Source organism: Halichoerus grypus, chromosome 1, assembly GCF_964656455.1.
Source record: "Halichoerus grypus chromosome 1, mHalGry1.hap1.1, whole genome shotgun sequence".
Taxonomy (NCBI): domain Eukaryota; kingdom Metazoa; phylum Chordata; class Mammalia; order Carnivora; family Phocidae; genus Halichoerus; species Halichoerus grypus.
Genome location: NC_135712.1, coordinates 200000172 through 200024013, shown reverse-complemented (window position 1 = coordinate 200024013; position 23842 = coordinate 200000172). Strand labels below are relative to the sequence as shown.

The following is a 23842-nucleotide window of genomic DNA, read 5'->3' as shown; positions in this document are numbered from 1 at the left end:
GCAGCCCCTAGCATTAGCACTCGGAGCAAAATAAAACTCTAACGTGTATTTACTGTTACATTAAGAAACAAACCCAAAACGAGTAAGGAAATATTTCTGTAAAATTAAACTGCCCCCACTTTTCCAGTGCTTTTTAGTTTTACATAATAAAGTCTAAAGAGGGGGTGCCTGGGTGGCTGTTGGTTAAGCATCCAACTCTTGATTTTGGCTCAGGTCGTGATCTCGGGGTCATGAGATCAAGTCCCACGTCGGGCTCCATGCTCAGTGGGGAGTCTGCTTGAGATTCTCTCCTTCTTTCTCTGCTCCTCCTCCAGCTCTCTCGCTCTCTCTCAAATAAATAAAATCTTTTAAAAGTAAATAAAGTCTAAAGAGTTTCCTTGAATTACCTGATTTGGTATCCTCACTAACTTCACTGTCCTGCTCCTTCTCACTATTTTTTTCATTTTCTCCATCTTGTGCTTTATCCCCTTCGTCTGTTTCATTTTCCCCTTTGTTTTCTGCCTAAAAGGGGTATAAAAGAAGAGAAAAGAAGAGTGAGCAAAAACAGTCCTTCTACAAGTGACATTACCTTAGAGTAACAAAAGCCTCTACTATTTTTGGCAGGAAACGAACTAGATTCAGAAGGGCCTTGGAGAGAAGAGCTGGAAAAGAAATTAATAAATTCAAAGAAATACCTTTCACTTCCTCAACACCTGAGTGCTCACAGGTCAATACGCCTCCAAAACACACAGTCCCTACCCTCTCTGTGCCCTCTGCTATAAAGCCAGGGTCACAGTGTCCAAAGGATGTCATGGAAATTCATGTATATTACTTACTGGTTAAACAGAGAAAGGCTTCATAAATAAACAAATGAATTATCGACTACCTGTCCAAAAGGACCAAGAGCATTTAAACTGGACATGATCAACAGAGAAGCAAGATGGAATGCTGCCAAAATAAAAAAGCTGACAAAGCCCTTTAATACAGTCATTTGCTAATGGTTTTTAGGAAGAGTTACAACAGGGCATCAATGATTATGCTCTGGGGACCGAAAACTTCAATTCCTCTGGTCAGAATTTGGTTTCATTTATGGATTTTGAAATCCCTGTGACCTTGGACAAATCATGTAACACTGTCTATAAAATGAAGAGATTATCATTGACTTGATGAAACTGTTTAGGAACCAGATGAACTCATAAATGCATAAATGTAAAGTACAAAGTATAGTATTTAGAACAGTATAAGAACAATGATTTTACCTCATCCTCATCTAATTACAATTTTAAAACAACACATGGCAATCAAGACCTTAAATCCCAGCTTGTATACGTTCACTCAAATAGTGAATGAATGCTCATCATGTGCTCCTAATCTTATCTTTTCATTGAAGTATAGTTGACACACAAGGTTTTATTAGGTTCAGGTGTACAACATAACAATTTGATAATTCTATACATTACACAATGCTGTGATAAAGCTAGTTACTGTCACCATACATTATTACAGTATTGACCATATTCCCTATGCTGTCAACCCCGTGACTTATTTATTTTATAATGGGAAATTTGTACCTTAATCCTCCTTCACCTACTCTGCCCATCTCTCTAACTCCCTTCCCCTCTGGCAATCACCAGTTTGTTCTCTGTATTTATGGGTCTATTTCTGTTTTGTTGTGAATGGCAGGATTTGATTCTTTTTTATGGCTGAGTAATAATATTCGTGTGTGTGTGAGATACACACCACTTCTTCTTTAACCATTCATCTATCAATGAACCTTTGTGTTGCTTCCATGTTTTGGCTATTATAAATAATGCAGTGAACACAGGGGTGCACATATCTTTTTGAATTAGTGTTTTCATTTTCTTGGGATAAATACCCAGTAGTGGAATTGCTGGATCATACGGTAGTTCTATTTTTAACTTTCAGAGGAAGTTCCACAGTTTTCCAGAGTGCCTGCACCAATTTACATTCCCATCAACAGTACACGAGGGTTCATTTTCCCCACATCGTTGCCAACACTTGCTGTCTTTTTGATATTAGCCTTTCTGATTGGTGTGAGGGGATATCTCGTTGTGGTTTTGATTTGTGTTTCCCTGATGATGAGTGATACTGAGCATCTTTTCATGTGTCTGCTGGCCATCTGGATGTCTTCTTTGGAAAAATGTCTATTCAGGTCCTCTGCCCATTTTTAAATCATGTGCCCCTGATCTCGAAGACGCTGTAAAGTCCTGTTCTGCCTTAGTCAGCAGGCATTTGGAGCCTCTTTGAGTTAGAGAGCGGGTCACAGACATGGGGCACTGTGATGGTGCCTTCTGCACACAGGCTTTAGTGTCCCTCCCCCACCGCTGGTCGGATCTTTGATTCCCTGTCCTCCGCTTCAATTCCAATCATTATAGAGCTACCTGCTCTTTAAAACCGACCTCAAACATCATCTTCTCATTAAGACCTGTCTGATTATTTTCCTGCTGGCAGTTAACTCTCCTACAAAATCCCTTAATATTCTATAATTCTCTTCTGGCACAAGTACAGGACCAAGCCCTTGTAATTCAATATTCATAAAAACCACAATTTTGTATTCACTTTCCCAACTGTGCCTGAAAGGGATATAAAAGAGGAGGCCGGGGAGTGGATAAATCTTCCCAGAATGAATCAGTGAAAAATGTCATATGTTATGCTTTGTGAGAATTACACCTTAAACCAGCGAAGTCCAATGGCTGAAAGAATCATTTATAATCCCCTGAGAGGGATCAAAGATCAAAATAAACCCAAACCGTTATGCTCTGAAAGGCATGCTCTCTCTGTGTCTTTCCTGTGGTAGGAGAATTCAAACAGACAGACTTCACCTTTTCAGGCTGTTGACCATCAGTATCTGTTTCCAGTTTTTCCTCTTCAGCCCCTTCTACGAGCAAAAGAATAAGAACAAGTAACACAAATATGGAACAAAGGTAAAAGCTACCATACACCTGTGATGCTTGAAACACAAGTTCGCACAATAATATGAATGAGTCTCCCAAATGTAAGGCTGACATAAGAAGTCTAGCATAAAACACAGGCTTTATGATTATATTAATTTCAAAGTTCAAAAATAGATGCAAGTAATCAATGGTGTTAGAAATCAGGACAGCGGTTAACCAGGGAAGGGGTGGGCAGACAGAAAGTGATTCGGGGGGAGGGGGAGCCTGAGGTGCTGGTAATGATCCTTTTCTTGATCTTGGGGCTGCTTACATGAATGTGTTTCATTTGTGAAAATGCATGGAGCTGCACACTGAGGGTTTTTACTGTTCTGCATATATAAAAATAAAAACCTCAAAAAAATTTTAAGTACAAAAAAGCAACAAAAGAACCCCAAATAATTTATTACTATTTAACCAATGCTTAATGAGGATGTATTTTGAGTATTTTGCGTCGGGTACTGGAGAAATAATGCTGAGCTAGATATTCACTGAACCTCCAGAACATCACATTCTGGCTGGAGAAGACACAAAGGAACAAGTCCATCACAGATGTGCATGCAGGAGACGCTGTGAGCAGCACAGAGGGCACGACTGTTTCAGTTGGGGAAGAATAAATGGTTACAGCCATGCAGACATGACTGGGGCTGGGGGTGGGTAGTACAAGTATGGAGAAGGACATTTCAAGGGAAGAGACAGAAAGACTCAAGGGTGCGGGGAAAACGTCAGTCCTTGGTGATGACTAGGAAAGGGGGAGGGGGACAGATGGGAAAGATCAGAAGGAGGGACATATGCTGGTAAGGGCCTCAGGAGGAAGAGCCCTGAATGTGGTACTAAGGGAGTCTTAACTATATATATATAACTTAACTATATATAAGCTTACCTATATGCTTAACTATATGTAGCTAAGAAGTTAATGAAGATTTCAAAAACAACACAATCAGATAAATATTTTTGGTTTTACAATTTTATATAGAAACAAATATTTTATATATAATGAGGGTTTGCCATGGTTTTAAATAAAAATGTTCAAATATCCTACAGCTTTAATTTGAATATTATCCTCTTGTAAATAACAAGACTAATAGCATTTATCCTCAATGAGAATACTTAGAACATATTTAAACAAACATAGTTTAAACTAATCATGTTAAAGTTATTGAATAGGAAAATCCCCCTTGCTCTAATTCTTACAGATGGAAGCAAACCTTGCTTTCAGAATTCTGACTGACCAGGAGCTCCAGGGGGCATGATAGTTTGGGATATCACAAATCTCACATAAGGTAGAAGATTACTACCTTCCAAAAAATGCCAAAAGACTACAGTGCCAGGAGTGGGGCCAGAGTGTGGAAGTAGTGGAGCCAGGCTCTGTATTTGGGATCCTGTACCTGGATGGAATATTTGGAAACTTGGAGGGGTAGGGTCACGCCCAGACATATTTGCTTTGAGTAGCTCAGCATCAGGAAGCTGAGCCCTGGACTAGCCAGGTCCAGGGCAGGGAAAGGAAGCCCGGGATTCTATAGAGCCGGCCGGGGGGCTGGCCAAATGGGATCTCAAGCCAGTGGCAACCCCTGGCTACTAAGAGAAACAAATTCCTCTGCAGACAGTTTTTCCAACCCCAATTGTAGCTGTCCAAGTAATGAGCTCACAAAGAGCAAAACACCAAGAAAGGAAGCCACTAACACTGAGCAGAAACATCAATTGACAGTGTCAACACTCAAGATTGCCAAGATGAGATCTGCCGGATCCCAAATCTAGCACAGCCACTGATGTAACAGATAATTAAAAGAGAGAATAATAAAGATCTCCAATCAACAAGAGAGTATTAGAGATGTGCAGAGATTTTTTTAAAAAACCCAAAGATCAAAAAATTTTCTAGAAATAAAGTCAAGGGAAAGAGATTACACCAGGTAAAAAGAAAAGCACAAAGCTATAAAACACCTCTAAAGAAATGATCCATACAGAGACCACGAAAATGGGAAATACAAAAGCATAAAAGATAAGCCAGGCAAAAAGCAAATCCAAGGAATGGTGGCGTTTTCATACTACTATTACTTAATACAGGCGTCAAGAATAGAGCATTATTAGAAATGGAGGATGACAATGTAATGAAGAAAAGGTTTAATTCACCAGAAAATTTTAATTTTTCATACTTTTAGGAACCTAATAAAAGAGTGTCAAACTATATAATGCAAAAACTGACAGAATGGCAGGACAGAAATGAAAATGTGCCTCACAGTAGGGATTTGAATATACTTTACTCAATTAAGATCAACAGTGGATGTAAATGCAGCAAGATGGTTCTATGCCCACCAATCAGATAATATATACGTATTTAATTTCAAGCTTACACGTTACGTTAAAAAATATTGGTCACAAATTAAGTCAAAGAGCAAATTTTAACAAATTTCAAAAAGTCAGTGACATACAGCCCAAGGTTTCTCACCATAAGGCAATGAAATTAGAAGTTAGAAGTTTAAAATATATAGATAAATTTCTCTGTGCTTAGAAATGTAATTTTGGGAATCAGTAAAAATAGCACAAAGAGGGAAAGGGAAATGTAAAGCCTTCTTGAACTTACATCAGAAAAGTAAAAAAAGCTTGATGTTTACAAGCTCTATATTCTTGAGAAGAAGCAGAAAAAGAATAACAGAATATAGAAGGTACGGAGAAAAGCATAACAAGGATAAAAATCAAAGAAATAAAAAGCAAAAATACGACAGAGTTAAAACATACAATAGAGAGACTCAATATACCCCAAACTTGGTTCTTTGAAATAATAAAGTCGATAAATTGATGTGAAAGATCAAGAAAACTGGGGCGCCTGGGTGGCTCAGTCGTTTAGCATCTGCCTTCGGCTCAGGTCATGATCCCAGGGTCCTGGGATCGAGCCCCGTATCGGGCTCCCTGCTCCGCGGGCAGCCTGCTTCTCCCTCTCCCACTCCCCCTGCTTGTGTTCCCTCTCTCGCTGTGTCTCTCTCTGTCAAATAAATAAACAAAATATTAAAAAAAAAAGATCAAGAAAAGACAAAGAAGGCACAAATTAATTATATAAAGACTGGAAGAAAGGTCATAACTATTAATAAGGAAAGGTCAAAATGGAAATGACAAAGTACTGCCAAAAAACCTTATGCCAAATAGAAAAATTAAATGGACAAATAATTAGAAAATGCATTTTACCAAACAGATTCAAGAAGAAAAAGAAGTCCTGAGTAGGCCCATAACAAAAAAATAAAATAATTAAAAAACTTAAAAAACCAAACCACCACAGGTCCAGGTGTTTTTACTGGGGGAATTCTACAAAACTTCCGAGGAATTGAGGATTACCATCTTACTTAAACCTTTCTAGAGAAAAGAAGACAGAATACCCCCTAATTCATTCTATGAGGCCAGTATAACCTTGATTTACAAATCAGATGCAGACAAACAGATAAGGGATAGTAGAGCCACTAGGCTAAATCTCACTCATAATCACAAATGAGAATCTCCTAAGCAAAAAAATCTGAAAACAGAATACAGCAGTGTATAAAAAAGGCACTACATTATGACAAATTAATATGACAGTATCAGAAAGATAATTTAACATTTATGAGTCTATAAATTTATAGACTTACTTGATCATACCCATGAACTATCTGTTAAGACTCAGTATCTTTCATGACAAGCTCCTGGAAAACCAAGGATACAAGGGAAGTTCCTGAGCCCCCAGAAGACTGTTATCAATAATCATACAACAAATGTCATCCTTCCTGGAGAGATGCCTACAGTATCTCCTCCAAAATCAAGAGCAGGACATGGGTAACGGTATTACCATGTCCCTTTAATGCTGCCAGAGTGGTTGTACCCCAAAGTAGTCAATTAAGAAAATGAAGCAAGCAGTTTGATTGTAGAGAATAAAACCGTATACCTGAAAGAATCTGCCAAAAAGTTACTAGAAATAATCACAGGGCAAGGTGGTTAGCTATAGAATTAACATACAGAAACAACCACTTTTCCCCATGTTAAAAACCAATTCTAGATAAAGACACGTGAAAAAAACAAAACCTGAATATTTCCAACACAACACAAAAAGTGCTAATCATAAAGGACTAATTTCACTCTATTATTTTTTAAAATAGATTTTATTTGTTTGCTTGAGAGAGAGAGAACGTGAGTGGGGGGAGGAGCAGGGAGAGGGAAAGAATCTCAAGCAGACTCCACGCTCACCCCAGAGCCTGATGTGGGGCTTGATCCCACAACCGTGAGATCATGACCTGAGCCGAAATCAAGAGAGTCGGTCGCTTAACTGACTGGGCCACCCAGGAGCCCCAACTTCACTCTATTAAAATCAAGGACTTCTTTTCATTAAAAGATGCCCAAAAGAAAGAACAAGTAACCAAACAGGAGAAAACACAGGCAACTAGAGCAGTGTATCAGATTTATAAAGCAAACCATAAGAACTATTAAAAAGTGAGCAAAAGACAAAGTAGTTGTGTTATAGAATGATGTCTGTATGACCAGTAAACAGAAGATACTCAAATGAGTTACAGAGAACTGTAATTTAAAACCACAACGGAGGAGCACCTGGGTGGCTCAGTCTGTTAAGCGTCTGTCTTTGGCTCAGGTCATGATCCCAGGAGTCCCGGGATTGAGCCCCGGGTTGGAGCCCTACATCGGGCTCCCTGCTCCGCAGACAGTCTGCTTCTCCCTCACCCTCTGCCACTTCCCCTGCTTATGCGCTCTCTCTCTCTCAAATAAATAAAATCTTTAAAAAAATAAAATAAAACCACAATGGAATGTCATTTTACACCCACTACATCCGCAGAGCCTAACACTAGGAAGTGTATGATCGAGTGTTATGGTCCAAGTGTCAACTGATACACTCATTATGGGGAAAAAACTAGAATTTCCTAAAACCCTACAATGCACAGGATTAGTCCACAACAAAATAAGAAGTTACACAAGAATGATCAAGCTTCAATGTTCAAAATATTCAATGCTCTAACTTTCCTCTACCAAAAAATTCACCTTATGAAAAAGTAACAACCAATTTAAACGGAGGGCTGAGTGATGCCAACTCCTGTCTCAATGTGACAACCAGTCCACTAAGCACACTTGGAGGAGCGCCGCATCTCAGTGAAACCCTGCAAAGGGGGCCGGTGAGGTACGTACAAGACTGGACACGCATGTTTGACAAGGAACAAACAGAACAACCCAAACTACCCATCCAGTAACAGACAAACAGATGATTAAAGTGGGTTACAATCACACAACAGCCTATTTCACAGCAGTGGAAATAAATGAACTGTGCTGACCTGGACAACGTAACTACATGGATGTGCCCTGAACACCTAAGAGTGAGTAAAACAGTTCAGAAGTCTAAATAAACCATGTTTGATAAAGTTTAAAAACAAACAAAATTACACCTAACATACTCAGTACGTCTTTCTTTGTGATAAAAGTCACTTAGAAAGCAGTAGAATAGTATTTCAAAATTTAGGATTCTCAGTGCTGGCGGTTAGAAAGTGAGAAGATAAAGGAGAAACAGAGATGAACGTTACTGGTAATGCTCTAATTCTTAGTTCAGATGAAATATGCAGCATGCATTAAGACACATTAAGACAGGGGCGTCTGGGTGGCTCAGTTGGTTAAGCCACTGCCTTCGGCTCAGGTCATGATCCCAGGGTCCTGGGATCGAGCCCCGCATCAGGCTCCCTGCTCAGCAGGGAGTCTGCTTCTCCTTCTCTCTCTCCCTGCCGCTCTCCTTGCTTGTGCTCTCTCTGTGTCAAATACATAAATAAAATCTTTAAAAAAAAAAAAGACACATTAAGATATAAAAATGAAGAAATCTGAATAAAAACCAAATACAGATGGGGTTTAAAAAAAAAACCCTAACTTCACAAGTTACTGTTAACTGAATGGGCCACCTTTGCTGAGTCAGCTTAATTACAGAGTGAGTACGTATTATGTGGGAGGAATGCCGTATTTTTTTTAAAAAGATAATCTGCTTTTAAATGATGACCCACAGGGGCTCCTGGTGGCTCAGTCGTTAAGCGTCTGCCTTCAGCTCAGGTCATGATCCCAGGGTCCTGGGATCGAGCCCCGCATGGGGCTCCCCGCTCTGCGGGAAGCCTGCTTCTCCCTCTCCCACTCCCCCTGCTTGTGTTCCCTCTCTCGCTGTGTCTCTCTCTGTCAAATAAATAAATAAAATCTTAAAAAAAAAAAAAAAAAAAATGATGACCCACAACCTATAGTTCCACATTCTAAAGAGATCACACACTCACTCTGTCTATTACAAGGCAAGTCACATTTGATATTACCTTTTAATTAGCTATGAGTCCATGATGAATAGTTACATGATATTAATACCTATTCATATGATGATGGTACAGTTAAAGAGGAGAAAACCTGTGGCCAGTGCTCAGCCCTTTAATGAGATGTCTATTAAGAGTTAATTAGGAGTTGTGTGTTCCTCAAGATGCCATGTGGAGGAGTATGTAAAGTGGTTTCTATCCTACAAAACATTTTTTCAAGCTGCTTTTAGACATCTTCTTGGAAAAAGAAACACAAAACAACAGCTTCTCTTTGGTCTGAATTCTGGTTGGAAGTGTAAACGCTTAAGAGGCTGCAGCCCTTCCCATATGCCATGTTGTCTTTTTGATGTCGTATAAATTAGACGGTTCAGAATCCTTCCCTACAAATGTGTGGTCTGACCCATGTCTGTAGAGATAAATGAAGAAGATACTAGAATGAACAACAACAACAAAAAAGTTATGCCAAACATACAAAGGAGGAGAAAGTATAAAATCCTTGGACACATAACTGAGCTATGAGAAGAATGCCTGGTCAGCCAGGGGAAAATATCAGCATCATGGCTCACAGTCAGACCTTATCTGGAGAACAGGCCTCTGCAAAGGGCAGAGAGTAGCTATTCTCAGCTTTGCAGGCTGCGTGAGTCTTAGCTGCCACGACTCAGTTCTGCCACAGCAGGGTAAGATCAGCCGTTAAAGCAGCCTGGGACTGGAGGAGTGTGGCTGTGTTTCAATTAAACTTTACAGACACTGAAACGTGAATGTCCTATAATTTTAATGTGTCACAACATAGTATTCTTCGTTTGATTTTTTCCAACCATTTAAAAATGTAAAAACTATTCTTATATATTCTGGGCTAAATAAAAGGAGGGGACAACCTGGACTTTGTCTAAGAACCAAAATTTCCTAGCCCCTGCTCTAGAAGAAGTAGGTGAGTTCTGGATCCAGACTGTCTAGGTTCAAATCCTGTCCCTGAATTTACCGGCCGAAGTGACCGTGGGGAAGCTACTTAGCTGACAGATGCCTCAGTCTGCTTATCTACAAAAGGAGAATAATGATAGTACCCTACTTGGTAAGTGCAATGCTAACGATTAAACGAATTATTTCATGCAAAATGCTAATAACTGGCTCGTAGTAAGTGCTCAACAATATTAACGTTATTAGCAAATTCAGCTGACTGGACCCAAGTCCTATCTCTCTACTAACATGAGCTCTTGCCATGGCCGTGGGCATTGCCTCAGTGACACCTACAGAGGGCTCTCATTCTGCCCTGAACTTCCAAAGGTCCTTCCCAATTTGATAGGCCATCTGTGACTTTTCCTCTCCATGTGACTTTTGTCTTTCCTTTAAAGGGCCCATCGTAAATCACCTGCCCTTGTCCCATTCTCTTAAAATGTTACTAATGGGTCAGAGATAGCTGACCGATCTGATTGACTAGGGGTCAGCAACTACAGCCCTGCTGCCTATTTTTGTAAATACAATTTCATTACAACGCAGCCACACTCGTTTGTTTAAAGAGGGTCTATGGTTGCTTTTGCACTACACAAAGGCAGAGCTGAGTAGTTATGACAGAGACTGTCCAGTTTGCAGAAGCCTGAAATTTTTATCATGTGGCTCTTTACAGAAAATGTTTGTTGAACCCTGTGATAGAAAATTCATGCTGTGACAGTCCTGCTTATGAATACAGATACTGCGGAGATCTAACTCTTAAGGTTTTAACTTTAATGTTGGAAATTGAGGGACAATGACAAATCGGGGATGTGACCAGAACCCAGGAGAATGGCTACCAAGGTGGTGAGATTCTAGAGTGGCCCCATTGATCCTTGACTCATGGTTTTCATGTCTTTGTACACTCCCCTTCCCCTGAGTGTTAGCAGCATCTGTGACTTGTTTCTACACAACAGAATAAGGGAAAGGTGATGGGATGTTCATTTATACAAAGCCCTGTCTTCACTACACTCACTCTAGAGACTTTCTTTGCGGGCCTGACGCAGCAAGCTGCCACGGTGGGAAGCGTGGATGGTGAAGAACAGTGGGTGGCCTCTGGTAGTTGAGGGCAGCTTCCAGCTAACAGCCAGCAAGGAGCTGGAACCTTCAGTTCTACCAATAGAAATAAACTAATTCTGACAACAGGAGTGAACATGGAGGTGGATTCCTCAGTAGATGAGAACACAACCCAGCCACCACCTTGAGGGCAGCCTCGTGATATCCTAATCAGAGGACCCTATTAGGCTACATACAAACTTCTGACTCACAGAAGCAATGAGATAATAAATATATCCAGTTTTAAGCCACCAACTTTGTGGTAATTGACTATGTAGCAACAGATAACTATCTATACACCTACTGGACTTTTGAATGAATCTCAACCAAGGCTGAGAGGCAAATTAGCTGGCATCCACGAGATAACAACATCTTCAGAGACTAGAAACAAGAAATGCTGTCTCCCACAGATGCAACACTGATCCCCCAACTGACACCAGGCCTCCGCCTCCACATTTGCCCCGTGCCCCCAAACCTACTTTAGCTGTGTCTCTTTCACTCTTCTTAGAGAGCTGAGCTTCTATCTCCTCCCACCCACCAGGCCAGAACACTGTCCTCCATGGGCACCGCACCTTTCTCCTAGCTTCTGCAACCAAGTGCTTTTCAGTATAGTGATAATAGTGCCAGCAAAACCAGAAGGAGGTGATCTAGAAACCATCCCCTAAGAGCTGGAAGAACTGGGAAAGGTAGCTTGGAGGAGAGAACAAAATGCTTGCAAAAATAATAAAGTGGGTTATAAATAAGTAATGATGCTTCCTGGAAAAGAACTATGATATGCGGTGGGAACTCTTCCATTTCCTGCATATCATCTGTAAACTGTCTGCAGGGACTTTCTAAAACAGACTGAATCCTGTTATTTCTCTTTCCTGGCGACTTGTTGATTCCCACAAGGTAAAAGCCCTTCAGAATCACCCCCACACACACACACATCTGTTACAGCTGCACTTGGCCGCAGTACCTGCTCCCCACACCTGGCACTATCTCCAGAATATGCCACACATGTTCATCCTTTTTTCCTTATTCTTTAAAAGATTACCTCCTCTGTGAAATCTTCCCTAACTGACCGAAGCATAACTGTTTCCTTCACATGTGCCTCTATCTATAACCATATTTGTCTTTTGTCTTCCTCCCTCCCTTCCTTCTTTTCTGCCCACCTTTCCTACCTACCTCTTATAATGTCTCCCCACCCTAACTGAATATTCTTCAAGGACAAGTGTTTAATTCAGTAATTCACAAAGTGTGGTTCAGGTACCACCCCTACCCTCCGTGGCAGAAACGTCCCCAAGGTCAAAACTATTTTTATAACAACACAAAGATGTTATTTGCCTTTCCACTCTCCTCTCCCCCAAGTGTGCAGCGTGGCTTTCCAGAGGCTGCATGACGCATGATGAAGTCAGCTACAGGAACGTGCACCTGTGTATTGTTTCGGTTTAAAAGTTTCTGTTTTAACTGCAGATACAGTAAGTATCAACAGATATAATTCAAATAAATTAAAGCATTTTGGGTTCCTCATTATTTTTAAAGAGCATAAAGAAGTCCTGAGACCAAAAAAGTTTGAGAACTGCTAGTCCAATAATTTGTGTCCTTTCAGGAACAGAGAACAGAGTAAGGCCCATGTTAGGAACTCACTTAACACTTTGGGAAATGGACCCTATCATTCCCTGTAGTACAGTTCAGGCGTTCTGCAGAGCTGCCAATATACAGGCCCAGCCTGCACCACCCTCTGTGCCTCTGCTCCCATCTAGCTGTGCATCTGATCTCTCCATGTCCTTATCTGAACTCTGGGTTGCAGCTAAGCTGGTTTGTGTCCCACCCTCTCTGCACAACCCTCCGTTACCATCTCTGTGCCTCTGTTCACATTGTTCTGCAGAACCAAATACTTGCTCCAATCTGGCTCAGTGACATCCTAAACCTCCTTTTCATCGTTCAGCTCAAATCCTTTCTTTGTGAAATCTTCCTCAGTCTAAACTTACATGACCCTTTGTGCTAACTCTTACAGCACTTCCCATACCCAGTCCTCCTTGAACAATTAATACTATGTATATCTATGCTTCACTATGTCTCCAATCCTTGAACACTGAATTACTAATAGAAGGTATTGCTTTTTAAAAAATATTTATTTATTTATTTATTTATTTATTTGAGAGAGTGTGTGCAAGCGAGATGAGGGCAGACGGACAGGGAGAAGGACAGAAGCAGACTCCCTGCTGAGCATGGGGCTCCATCTCACGACCCTGGGATCGTGACCTGGGCTGAAATCAAGAGTTGGATGCTTGGGGTGCCTGGGTGGCTCAGTCGTTAAGCATCTGCCTTTGGCTCAGGTCATGATCCCACGGTCCTGGGATCGAGCCCCGCGTTAGGCTCCCTGCTCCGTGGGAAGCCTGCTTCTCCCTCTCCCCCTGCTTATGTTCCCTCTCTCGCTGTGTCTCTCTGTCAAATAAATAAATAAAATCTTTAAAAAAAAAAAAAAGAGTTGGATGCTTAACCAAGACTGAGACACCCAGGTGCCCTGAATAGAGGGTATTACTTATGTCTTACACATAGTAGCCCATAGCAAGAGATCTCTATCAAGTAAACAAAAGGCCTAATTTGATAAAAGTCCCCAAAAGGCATTACATAATTATATTATATAATGGAAGCCAATTTCTTCCTAAAAATATGTATCCTACCATTTAATAAATATGGGTCATTAGGCAAGTCACTTAAATCCCAGCCAGCATTAGCCAGTCCTCAGAGGTTAAAATGTCCAATTATGAGCTGCTTAGAAAAGTGACTCCATCCTTCTCTGCCTCTTGAAATCTAAGAGCTCTTCAAATAGAATATTGACAAAGAGAAGAGAGAAGCCACTCTATATGATATAAGTCCCATTTTAAATACTGTTCCACTGTTTGCTTAGGTTCACCAGCCTAGCATGTTTTTACACATGGTGTTCTAGAAGTGCCTGATTTTTAAAACGTTATGGAAATCCTCGTGATGAGAAGAATGAAGCTATTTTAAGCGATGAATAGTATCTGAGGCAAGAACTGGAACAGTCACTTCTGGGCTTCCTGTTCCTAGAAAGTGACCCTTTCAACATTATTATCAGGATGCTCTTCTTAATCTCCTGAAGGACTAGAGACTAGTTTTTAACCTTCCTGAAAACTAGAAGTGATTAATTGGGCTCTTCTACACAGAGCTGGGACAAATGGCTCAAGATACACTCTTTGCAGTCCCATATTCCACAGGGTATTAAGGAGCTCAGTGGACAATCCACTCGTTAACATAAAAGAATCTTCTCTGAACATTCTACTTGTGATTCAATAGCCCTAGAGCATGTTACACAGTCAATTGTAAGGAATAAGCATCAATTAACTTAATCTTTCAAACTTCTCTAAACCAAAATTAAGATACAGTAAATTTACTCAGAGGCAAAAAATTAAATAAATAAAACTAATGCTTGAGATCAGGAAATACAAATGGGGGTTACAATAAAGAAGTCTTCGACAGATCCTTGAATATGCAAGTACATTCCAATTCCCTGGGGAAGGAAGGGCTGCCGGCCTCCAAAGGGACTAAGATGCACTATACTGTGATAGTTATATAGGAGAATGGCCTTATTCCTGTAAGATGATGCATGCTGAATTGTCTAGGGTGCAAAGACTCATGATGTTTACAACTTACTTTGAAACAGTTCACCAAAATCAAAATAAAAATCATTCATTTAGATTGCTAGATAGATAGATAGATACAGCAAAGTTGAACCTACATCTCACTGTGCTATCCTATCGGTATTTTCAGTATGTTTGACTACAAGTAAACAGGTTATCAGAAAGACTGTTTGTTTAGTCTCCAGGTCAAGTAAAGAAAAATTTAACAAGTGTTTAATAAAAGCTTTTGTGATACAGTAAAAAAAAATTATCTTTGATATTCAAATATATTACATAAAGTTCTCTGAAAAATAAATCAATTTAACAACTCCTAGACGGGTGATGTTCTCAACCTAATAGAATGAGTTTTAAAAATATAGGCACTCCTGACACTCTTTTGGTCAAACCCCCCCCCAATGGCTCCATCTCACCCAGAGTAAAAATTAAAACTTTACAATGGCCCATAAGCCTCTCATCATCTCCCATGACCGCCTCTATCATGCAATCCAGCTACTTGTCCATGATCTCCCCTTGCCATTCCTCAACTGTGCCAGGCAGCTCCTGTCTAGGGGCCTGTACAATGGTTGCTCCCAATGCCTACGGCACTCTGATCTTAGATGTCTGACGACTCCTTCCTTTGCCTCATTTACATCTTTGCTCAAATGTCGCTTTCTTGGTAACATATTCCCTGACCTTTGAAAATTGCAATTCCATACACTTCACGCTTATCTTCCTAATCCTGCTTTAATTTTCACCATACCACTTAGCAGCCAACATACTCTTTCTACATATTTATATTTAATTTACACAATCTAAGTTTTATGTATCACATATTTCATCTTCCACCTTGAAAATATACTATACAATCCTTGCAGGCAGGGATTTTGGTCTGTTTTGGTCACCAGTACCCTAGCACCTAAGACACAATGAAATGACACGGTAACACATTTACAGTCTTATTTATCCCTAGGAGTTAAAAGAAAAAAGAAAAAAAAAAAAAAGTCTAGTTTAAGACTGACCTCCCATTCAAGAATGCTTATGTGGTGTAGGCTCATACACTGAATCACTCTGACTAAATTTTGGCGTGGGTTTCTAAGCCCTTGATCTCGTAGAGATGAATCATCCAGTTGTTCTTCCTGGTACATTTGCCTGTCTCCTTATGTAGCTCCTATAGATTTTCAAGAGGACCTGGGTCTCTTCCTACTATATATCCCATAGGATATAAGGCAGGACAGTACAATGGAGCTAAGGTCTTAAATGATCCTTGTTCACTGAGTGAAAAATACAGACATACCAACACATTTTTACTTCTGGCAGCATGCTACAATAAAAAGAGGTTGAGCTTTAGGACCAGGGATTTAGGTTCAAAATTTAAACCAGATTCTCACAAGCCTATGTAACCCGATAAAACTTAGTTTCCTTGGTTTTGCAATAAAAACAAAGCCACTTCCTCCAAAGGATTACCCAGGAAAAACACTTCAAAGGACCAGTCAGAAAACCCCTATATAACATGTCACAAAGAAATGCTGATTTCCAGCGACTTCTGAAAAATGTTTAAAAATTCTTTTCATTTCTTTTCTTAACTTCCCTCACCGTCCCTTATAACCGGGCAAATAAAACCTGGTAATATTTTTAGTTAAATGCAAGAGGTCTCAAATATCAGTATTTTTTCTATTCCCCGAATGGTCTCTGGCCAAACAGAAACAAAAAACCATACAGATTTAGATAAGTCAGTACATATTGGTGAACGACTAGAGTTAAAGAGGATGAAATGACAAGCCCCTTCTGAGAAGTGAGCACTCATTTCCTCAAGAATTCCTAGAAGTCTCCTAAAATGAAAATAAGAGGTGCTTCAGATTTTAGCAAACACTCCCCACATTCCAAACCCACAATGAAAAGTTAGATATGTCAATGAGAGAAACCCAAGAGGAGTCCTGTATTTCACAAGGAAACTTACTTTTTCCTGTATTATCATTTTACCATTGTTAATACATACACGTTAACACGGACAACGTAGTAAATTAAGTATCACAATAAAAAGTATGTGAACTTCCCATTCAAGTACAGTATTTTGATAAGGAAAATCCTACATCATTCTATTTCAAATCAGTGGCACTATTTTGCTATATCAAGTGTCAGTTTAAATGTAAAATCGAGGGGCGCCTGGGTGGCTCAGTCGTTAAGCGTCTGCCTTCGGCTCAGGTCATGGTCCCAGGGTCCTGGGATGGAGCCCCACATCAGGCTCCCTGCTCAGCGGGAAGCCTGCTTCTCCCTCTCCCACTCCCCCTGCTTGTGTTCCCTCTCTTGCTGTGTCTCTCTCTGTCAAATAAATAAATAAAATCTTAAAACTAACTAAATAAATAAATGTAAAATCGATACCTCCTTTCCTTGAACTCCCTATCTGGAAGGTGGCTCACAAGGAAAGGAGGTACACTGTTGCCTTCACATCACAATTTTGCTGAGCCAATTCCACAGCAAGAACCATTTGCTGTCTCCTAATTTATTCTATCAGTCACAGCCCAACATAAATCCCATTAACTATCACAGGCCAGCATTAAGTTACAATTCTATTTACAACTCATTCCAAAATATTCACATTATACTGGTATTTTCCTTTGCCCTTATTAAATGGTAAAAGGACCCAAATTCTGTTGCTGCAACTACTGAGTATCCACTGCACTTCAGAGAGGTTTTCTGATAGGCTATTTCCAGCTACTATGAATGAAGCTTACTTTCCGTGCCGTTCAAAGATTCATGTCCTGCCGCCTCCAGTGCTTCCTGCAGCAGTCAGATCCAAGCTTTGCACAATGCGGAAACCATACATTCACGACTGAGTCAGAAAAAGGACCCCACAAAGACTAAAGTTGCTAGATTTTGTTTTTGTCCTGCTAAATTAGAAATGGCTAAGTTTGCAACCTGTTTCTTAACCCCTGATGCTCTAAGGTATCACCTACCAAAATTTTAAAAAACAGATTTACATGTAGAAACTTGCCCCTGATTTTGCAAAGTACAGAAACTTCTTTGAATCAAACTAAGAAGGTGGTGCCAACCCTTTTCAATTCCATGACCACAGGGAACCAAAGACCCTGCAAAATGGACCAAAACCACAAAAAGTAGAGGAAAGTAAGACATTTCCCAGGCATTCAATAGGCCCAGGCTTCCCCTGCCTGAGCTGGGCACTGCCTGGTGGTGCAGAATCAATAAAAAGCAAGACAGATGTGGCTGGGTTTGCTAATTTGGGGATCCATCTAAGACAGAAAAATAAGTGAGTTTTCAAACTAACAAATACTCTGTTAAGAACAGGTCAATAATTTGCTCTGAGGGCTAAAAGTGAGAGGTTTGATTAATGTGTTTCCAGATATATCTGCAAAATGAAACTGCCAGATTGACACTTTTAAGAAACCAGAGGCAACAACAGGGGTAGGACCTGTGCAACCTAACGGGAATCAGAAGGTTTTGTGCTTGAAGAGACTCACTGGTATCTACTCAAACCACCCAGAACAGAGCACCAGGAGGTCAGACAGTATCATCTGTGCAGTACTGCCTGGCAGTTTTACTTTTTACTTCACATGCCCTTTATTCTAGAAGAATAAATGAAAGAGACAAAAATAAAATGACTGCAGTTGAAGCATAGTTAATAAACTGTATACAACTTAGAGATGGAATTAGGCAAGGTGACAGCAAGAAATCTTTAGCTTGAGTTATTCATCAGAAATTATTTCATAATGAAAAGAAAAAATTAATGAACAATGTAAGAAATGTTGGGAATACACTACTGATAATTGTATTTAAATATTTTACCCTGGTGTGAAAATTAGCCTCTTTTAACATATAGCAACACTTGCCATTTGAGAAGCCAGGTATTGCTTATGAAGCTACTCCTAAAATTTTACTCCTCTTCATAATAAATTAAACTAACCAAAAGTCCTTAACAGCAAAAATGTCATCTGTCCAATATCACAAACTAACATAACTATACGTTATAGAGAGTACCTAACCATCACTTTTGTGCCACACATGACAGAACTCAGAGCTAACGAAGGCAAATAGCTTTTGAAAGTGCTATAGCTATACAGGGCAGACCCGAAGGTACAAACTAAGTCTGCAAAATCCTAAAATCCAACAAAAAAATATGCCGTCTATAAGAGACCTATCTTAGATCCAAAGACACAAACAGATTGAAGAGTAAATTAATGGAAAAAAGATATTCCATGCAAACACAGTAACCCAAAGAGAGCTGGAGTGGTATGTTAATATGATACAGAATAGACTTTTAGGCAAAAAAAGCTTAAAGAGAAAACGGAAGATGTTATATAATGATAAAAAGGCCAATCCGTGAGAGAGACAGAACAATTATAAAGATGTATGCAACTAAAAAAATACATGAAGCAAAACCAGACAGAACTGAAGGAAGAAATATAGATAGTTCAACAATAACAGTTGGAAATTTCAAGACGTCACTTTCAGTGAAGGACAGACCAACTAGAAAAATGACAGACAACTTGAACAACACTATAAACCAGCCAGACCAAACATACACAGACGGTGCCATTCAACAATAGAATACAAAAGGAATACTCGCCAGGCTAATATATTAGAGAACAAAACAAGTCTCAATAAATTTTAAAAGATAGAAACCACACAAATTACCTTTTCTGAATACAATGGAAGGAAATTAGAAATTGGTAACAGAGGAAAATCTAAAAAAAATCACTAATTGGTATATACTAAACAACACACTCTTAAAACCACCCATGGGTCAAAGAAGAAACCAAAAGGGAAATTATAAAATACTTTGAGAAGAATGAAAACAAAAATAAAGTATGTCTAAACTTACAGAACACAGTAAAAGGAGTACTGAGAGGGAAATTTATATAGCTATAGAATAAAGAAGAAAGATCTCAAATCAATTTCCCATCCTCCAAAGTAAGGAAGTATTAAAATGCGGAGCAAACTTAGGGGCACCTGGGTGGCTCAGCTCGTTGAGCATCTGACTCTTGATTTCAGCTCAGATCATGATCTCTGCTCAGATCGTGATCTCAGGGTCATGGAATCGAGCCCCACGGTGGACTCCATGCTCAGCGGGCAGTGTGATTGAGATTCTTTCCCTCTCCTTTCCCTACCTCCCAACCTCCCTCTCTAAAATAAATCTTAAAAAAAAAAAAAAAAAGGTAAAAAAAGCAAACTTAACCAACAACAAGCAAAAGGAAAGAATAAAAGATTACAGTGGAGATAACTTAGAACAGAAAAACAACAGAATCACTGAAATCCAAAGTTGGTAAAACTGATAAGTCTTTATCTAGATTGATGAAGAAAAAAAAAAAGAGTGGACCAAATTACTAAAATCAGGAATGAAAATGGGGACATTACTACCAACCTTATAGAAACAAAAAGGAATTTGTAAAAAGACATTATAAACTTTTTTAAAAAAATAGCTTTACTGAGATATAATTCGTATACCATACAACCAACCCATTAAAAGAGTACAACTGGATATTCACAGATACACGCAACCATTACCACAGTAAATTTTAAAACCTTTCGATCATCTCAAACAGAAACCCCATACTTTTTTGCTATCATCCCCTTTTGCCTGTTCCTCCTAGCCCTAAGCAACCATTAATCTACTTTCTATCTCTATAAATCTGCCTGTTCATGGTATTTCATATAATTGGAATTAAATAATATATTGTCTCTTCTGTTTTTTTCTCCCCACCTACCATGTTTTCAAGGATGATCCATGAGGTCCCATATGTCAATACTTCATTCCATTTTATGACTGAATAATATTCCCATTGTAATACCACATTGTTTATCCATTCAGCAGCTGATAGACATTTGAGTTGTTTCCACTTTTGGTTGTTATGATTTGTGTGTCTTTGTGTGGCGCCAACAAATGAGACAATGTACATGAAATGGACAAATTTCTAGAAAGATACGCACACTACCAAAACGGACTCAAAGAGAAATAGAAAACATAAATAGACTTGGAACAACTAAGCAGATTAAATCAGTTCTTAAAAAAACATTAAAAATCAGGACTTGATGGCTTCCTATGTGAATTCCAGCAAACATTTACAGAAGAATGAGCATAGGGCAACCCTCTCAGGTCCCCTCCCTCCTCGCGAGCTTTGTACTATCACTTTGCTATCGCTCAATAAACCTTGCTTTGCTGCCCACCACTCTGTCTGGTCTACCTCTCCATTCTTCAAAGCCCCATGACCAAGAATCGCAGGCACCGACAGAGAAAAAAATCCAGGAACACCCATGCTTTAATAAAACCATCATTCTGCATGGAAGGAAGGAAGGAAGAATAAGCATCAATAATTTTCAAACTCTTCAAAAAAATAAAGAATAATTCCTAACTCATTCTTAGAGGTCAGTACTACCCTGACATCAAAACAGATAAAGTTATCACAAAAAATGAAAAGTACTAAACAAATGTCCCTTATGAATACAGATGCAAAAATCCTCAACAAAATACTAGAAGCAAACTAAATCCAATAGAGTATTATGTGGAATATTCCCATAATCAATCAAGTGGGATTTATCCCAGAACTGCAAAAGTGGTTCAACAGGCAAGAATCAATTAATACAACATATTTAAAGAAAAAAGTAAAAACACTACATGGTCATCTCAATTGATATAGAAAAAGCAGCTGGCAAACTGCAACACCTTTTCAGGATAAAAACATTCAACAAATTAGTATAGAGGGAATTTCCCTAAACTTGGTAAAAGAAATGTAGGAAAATCCAACAGCTAACATCATACTTAATAACGAAATGCTTTCCCCTTAAGAACAGGAAAATAATTTCATTTACAAAAGCATTCAAAAGAATAAAATACAAAGGAATAAATTTAACTAAAGGAAATGTAAAACAGGTGCCAAGAACTGCAAGACTAAAAACTTCAAAACAATGCTTAAATTAAGGAAGATCTAAATAAATGGAAAGACATCCTGTGTTCAAGGATTGAAAGACTTCATATTGTTAAGACGGCAATACTCCCCAAATTGAATGAAAATGAAAACCACTTCACAAACACTCCAGCTGCATATTTTTTAAAAGCGGGGGTGGGGGGGACAAGTGTTGGTGAGGATGTGGAAGTCAGAACATTCGTACGTTGCTGGTGAAAACATAAAATGGTAGAACCACTACAGAAAACAGTTGACTAGTTTCTCGAAAAGCTAAACATAAAATTACCAGTTGATCCAGTAATCCCACTCCTAGGTACAGAGAATCGAAAAACCTATGTTCACACAACATCCTGTACCTCAATGTTCATAGCATTATTCAAAATAATGAAAAAATGGAAACAATACAAATATACATGAACTGATGAATGGATAAGTAAAATGTGGTGTATCCACGGAAAGAGTATTATTTAGCACAGAAAGGAATGAAGGAGTGATTTTATATGACAAACGGATGAACTTTGAAAACCTTATGCTAAGTGAAAGAAGTCAGACACAAAAGCCCACGTATTGTATGATTCTATTTATAGGAAATGTAAATAGGCAAATCCATAGAGACAGAAAGCAGATTAGTGGTTACCAGGGCTGAGGAGAGAAGAAATGGGAAATATTTGCTTAATTGGTATGGAATTATCTTTTGGGGTGATCAAAGTGTTTTGGAGTTAGTGGTGATGGATGCACAACACTGTGAATGTACTAGAAGCTACTAGACTGTATACCTTTAAGTGATTAAAACAGAGAATTTTATATGAATTTTACCTCAATTAAAAACAAAAAAACAACGAACTTAAACCTACCCAGCAACATACAAATTAAAATAATCATAGAAGTCCTTCCAGTATTCCTATGTTCACATGCCCAAAACCTAGATCTAAAAACAGGCATCACAGGGCACCTGGCTGGCTCAGTCGGTGGAGTGTGTGACTCTTGATCTCGGGGTCTTGATTTTGAGCCCCAGTTGGGTGTAGAGATTACTTAAATAAATAAATAAATCTTAAAAACTGGCATCAGATACTTCACAACTGTGATGTTATTAACAGCTCTCAGACAACCTTTAAATTCTATCTACCATAAAAGGAAGGGATAAGAGAAAAAAAAAATCATATACTAATCTTAAGGGACAAGTTGATACTAATCATTGTTCTTACTTTTTTTTTTTTAAAGATTTTATTTATTTATTTGACAGAGAAAGACACAGTGAGAGAGGGAACACAAGCAGGGGGAGTGGGAGAGGGAGAAACAGGCTTCCCGCTGAGCAGGGAGCCCGATGCGGGGCTCGATCCCAGAACCCTGGGATCATGACCTGAGCCGAAGGCAGACGCTTAACAACTGAGCCACCCAGGTGCCCCCATTGTTCTTACTTTTAAGTGCAAACAAACCCAATTATTTTAGCAAGCTGATAGGAAAATACAACATCTATTAGCCCTGTCCTTGGGGACAGCCATAACTCACCAAGTTTCTCTGGTTCATCAGGTCCTGTGCCTGCAATGCAGCTGCTCTCCAGGCCATAGGTGGGATCCACTTTCCCAGAAGCCCGTGCTGCTTCTTGCACTTTCTTGACATGAGCTTCGACCAGTTCCAGTGGCACTTCCTCTCGGACCCGAGAAAACTCCTCTGTTCAAGAATAAAAATGGAATAGTGTGACCTGGTTTTGCACAAATATGTGCTTTAATGTAAATCAGTAGGAAATCCAACACATTAGGGTCTTGCATAGTGACTTTTCTGGGGATTCAGTCTTATTTATCCCAGCAAAACAAGAACGCCAAATGAGACAGTCATGTACACTAATGAAATCCTATGATTCTATGTTTTAACTTACATGTCGCAGTACTTTGCTGTATGAACAGAGATTTCTAAATTTCCATTAGTAACAATCAAAATTTCTGCCCAAACTTAATCTAACTCTGCAGGCTAGATTGATAATAAAGCAAACAAGGATTAAACAACCAGAAATCCAAGAAAGGGTTTTACAGTCTGAG

The 23842-nt window shown here is 39.2% G+C and overlaps 1 protein-coding gene across 9 annotated transcripts in view; it reads right to left on the bottom strand.

Moving 5' to 3' along the window:
* Window positions 1-23842, bottom strand: part of SMARCC1 (SWI/SNF related BAF chromatin remodeling complex subunit C1) — a 176100-nt gene that overhangs the window by 47557 nt on the left and 104701 nt on the right. For 6 of the 9 annotated variants that reach the window (XR_013450133.1, XM_078078699.1, XM_078078697.1 and 3 more), the window contains exons 21-23: window positions 23316-23477; window positions 2751-2878; window positions 387-501 (exon numbers count right to left, since the gene is read on the bottom strand). Coding sequence is in view for 8 of the 9 variants with exons in the window: in XM_078078699.1 (XP_077934825.1) it covers window positions 387-501; window positions 2751-2878; window positions 23316-23477 (405 nt within the window). In the remaining variant the exon portion in view is untranslated. The remainder of the gene's footprint in view (window positions 1-386; window positions 502-2750; window positions 2879-23315; window positions 23478-23842) is intronic. The other 3 variants (XM_078078700.1, XM_078078702.1, XM_078078704.1) reach the window with 1 other exon arrangement.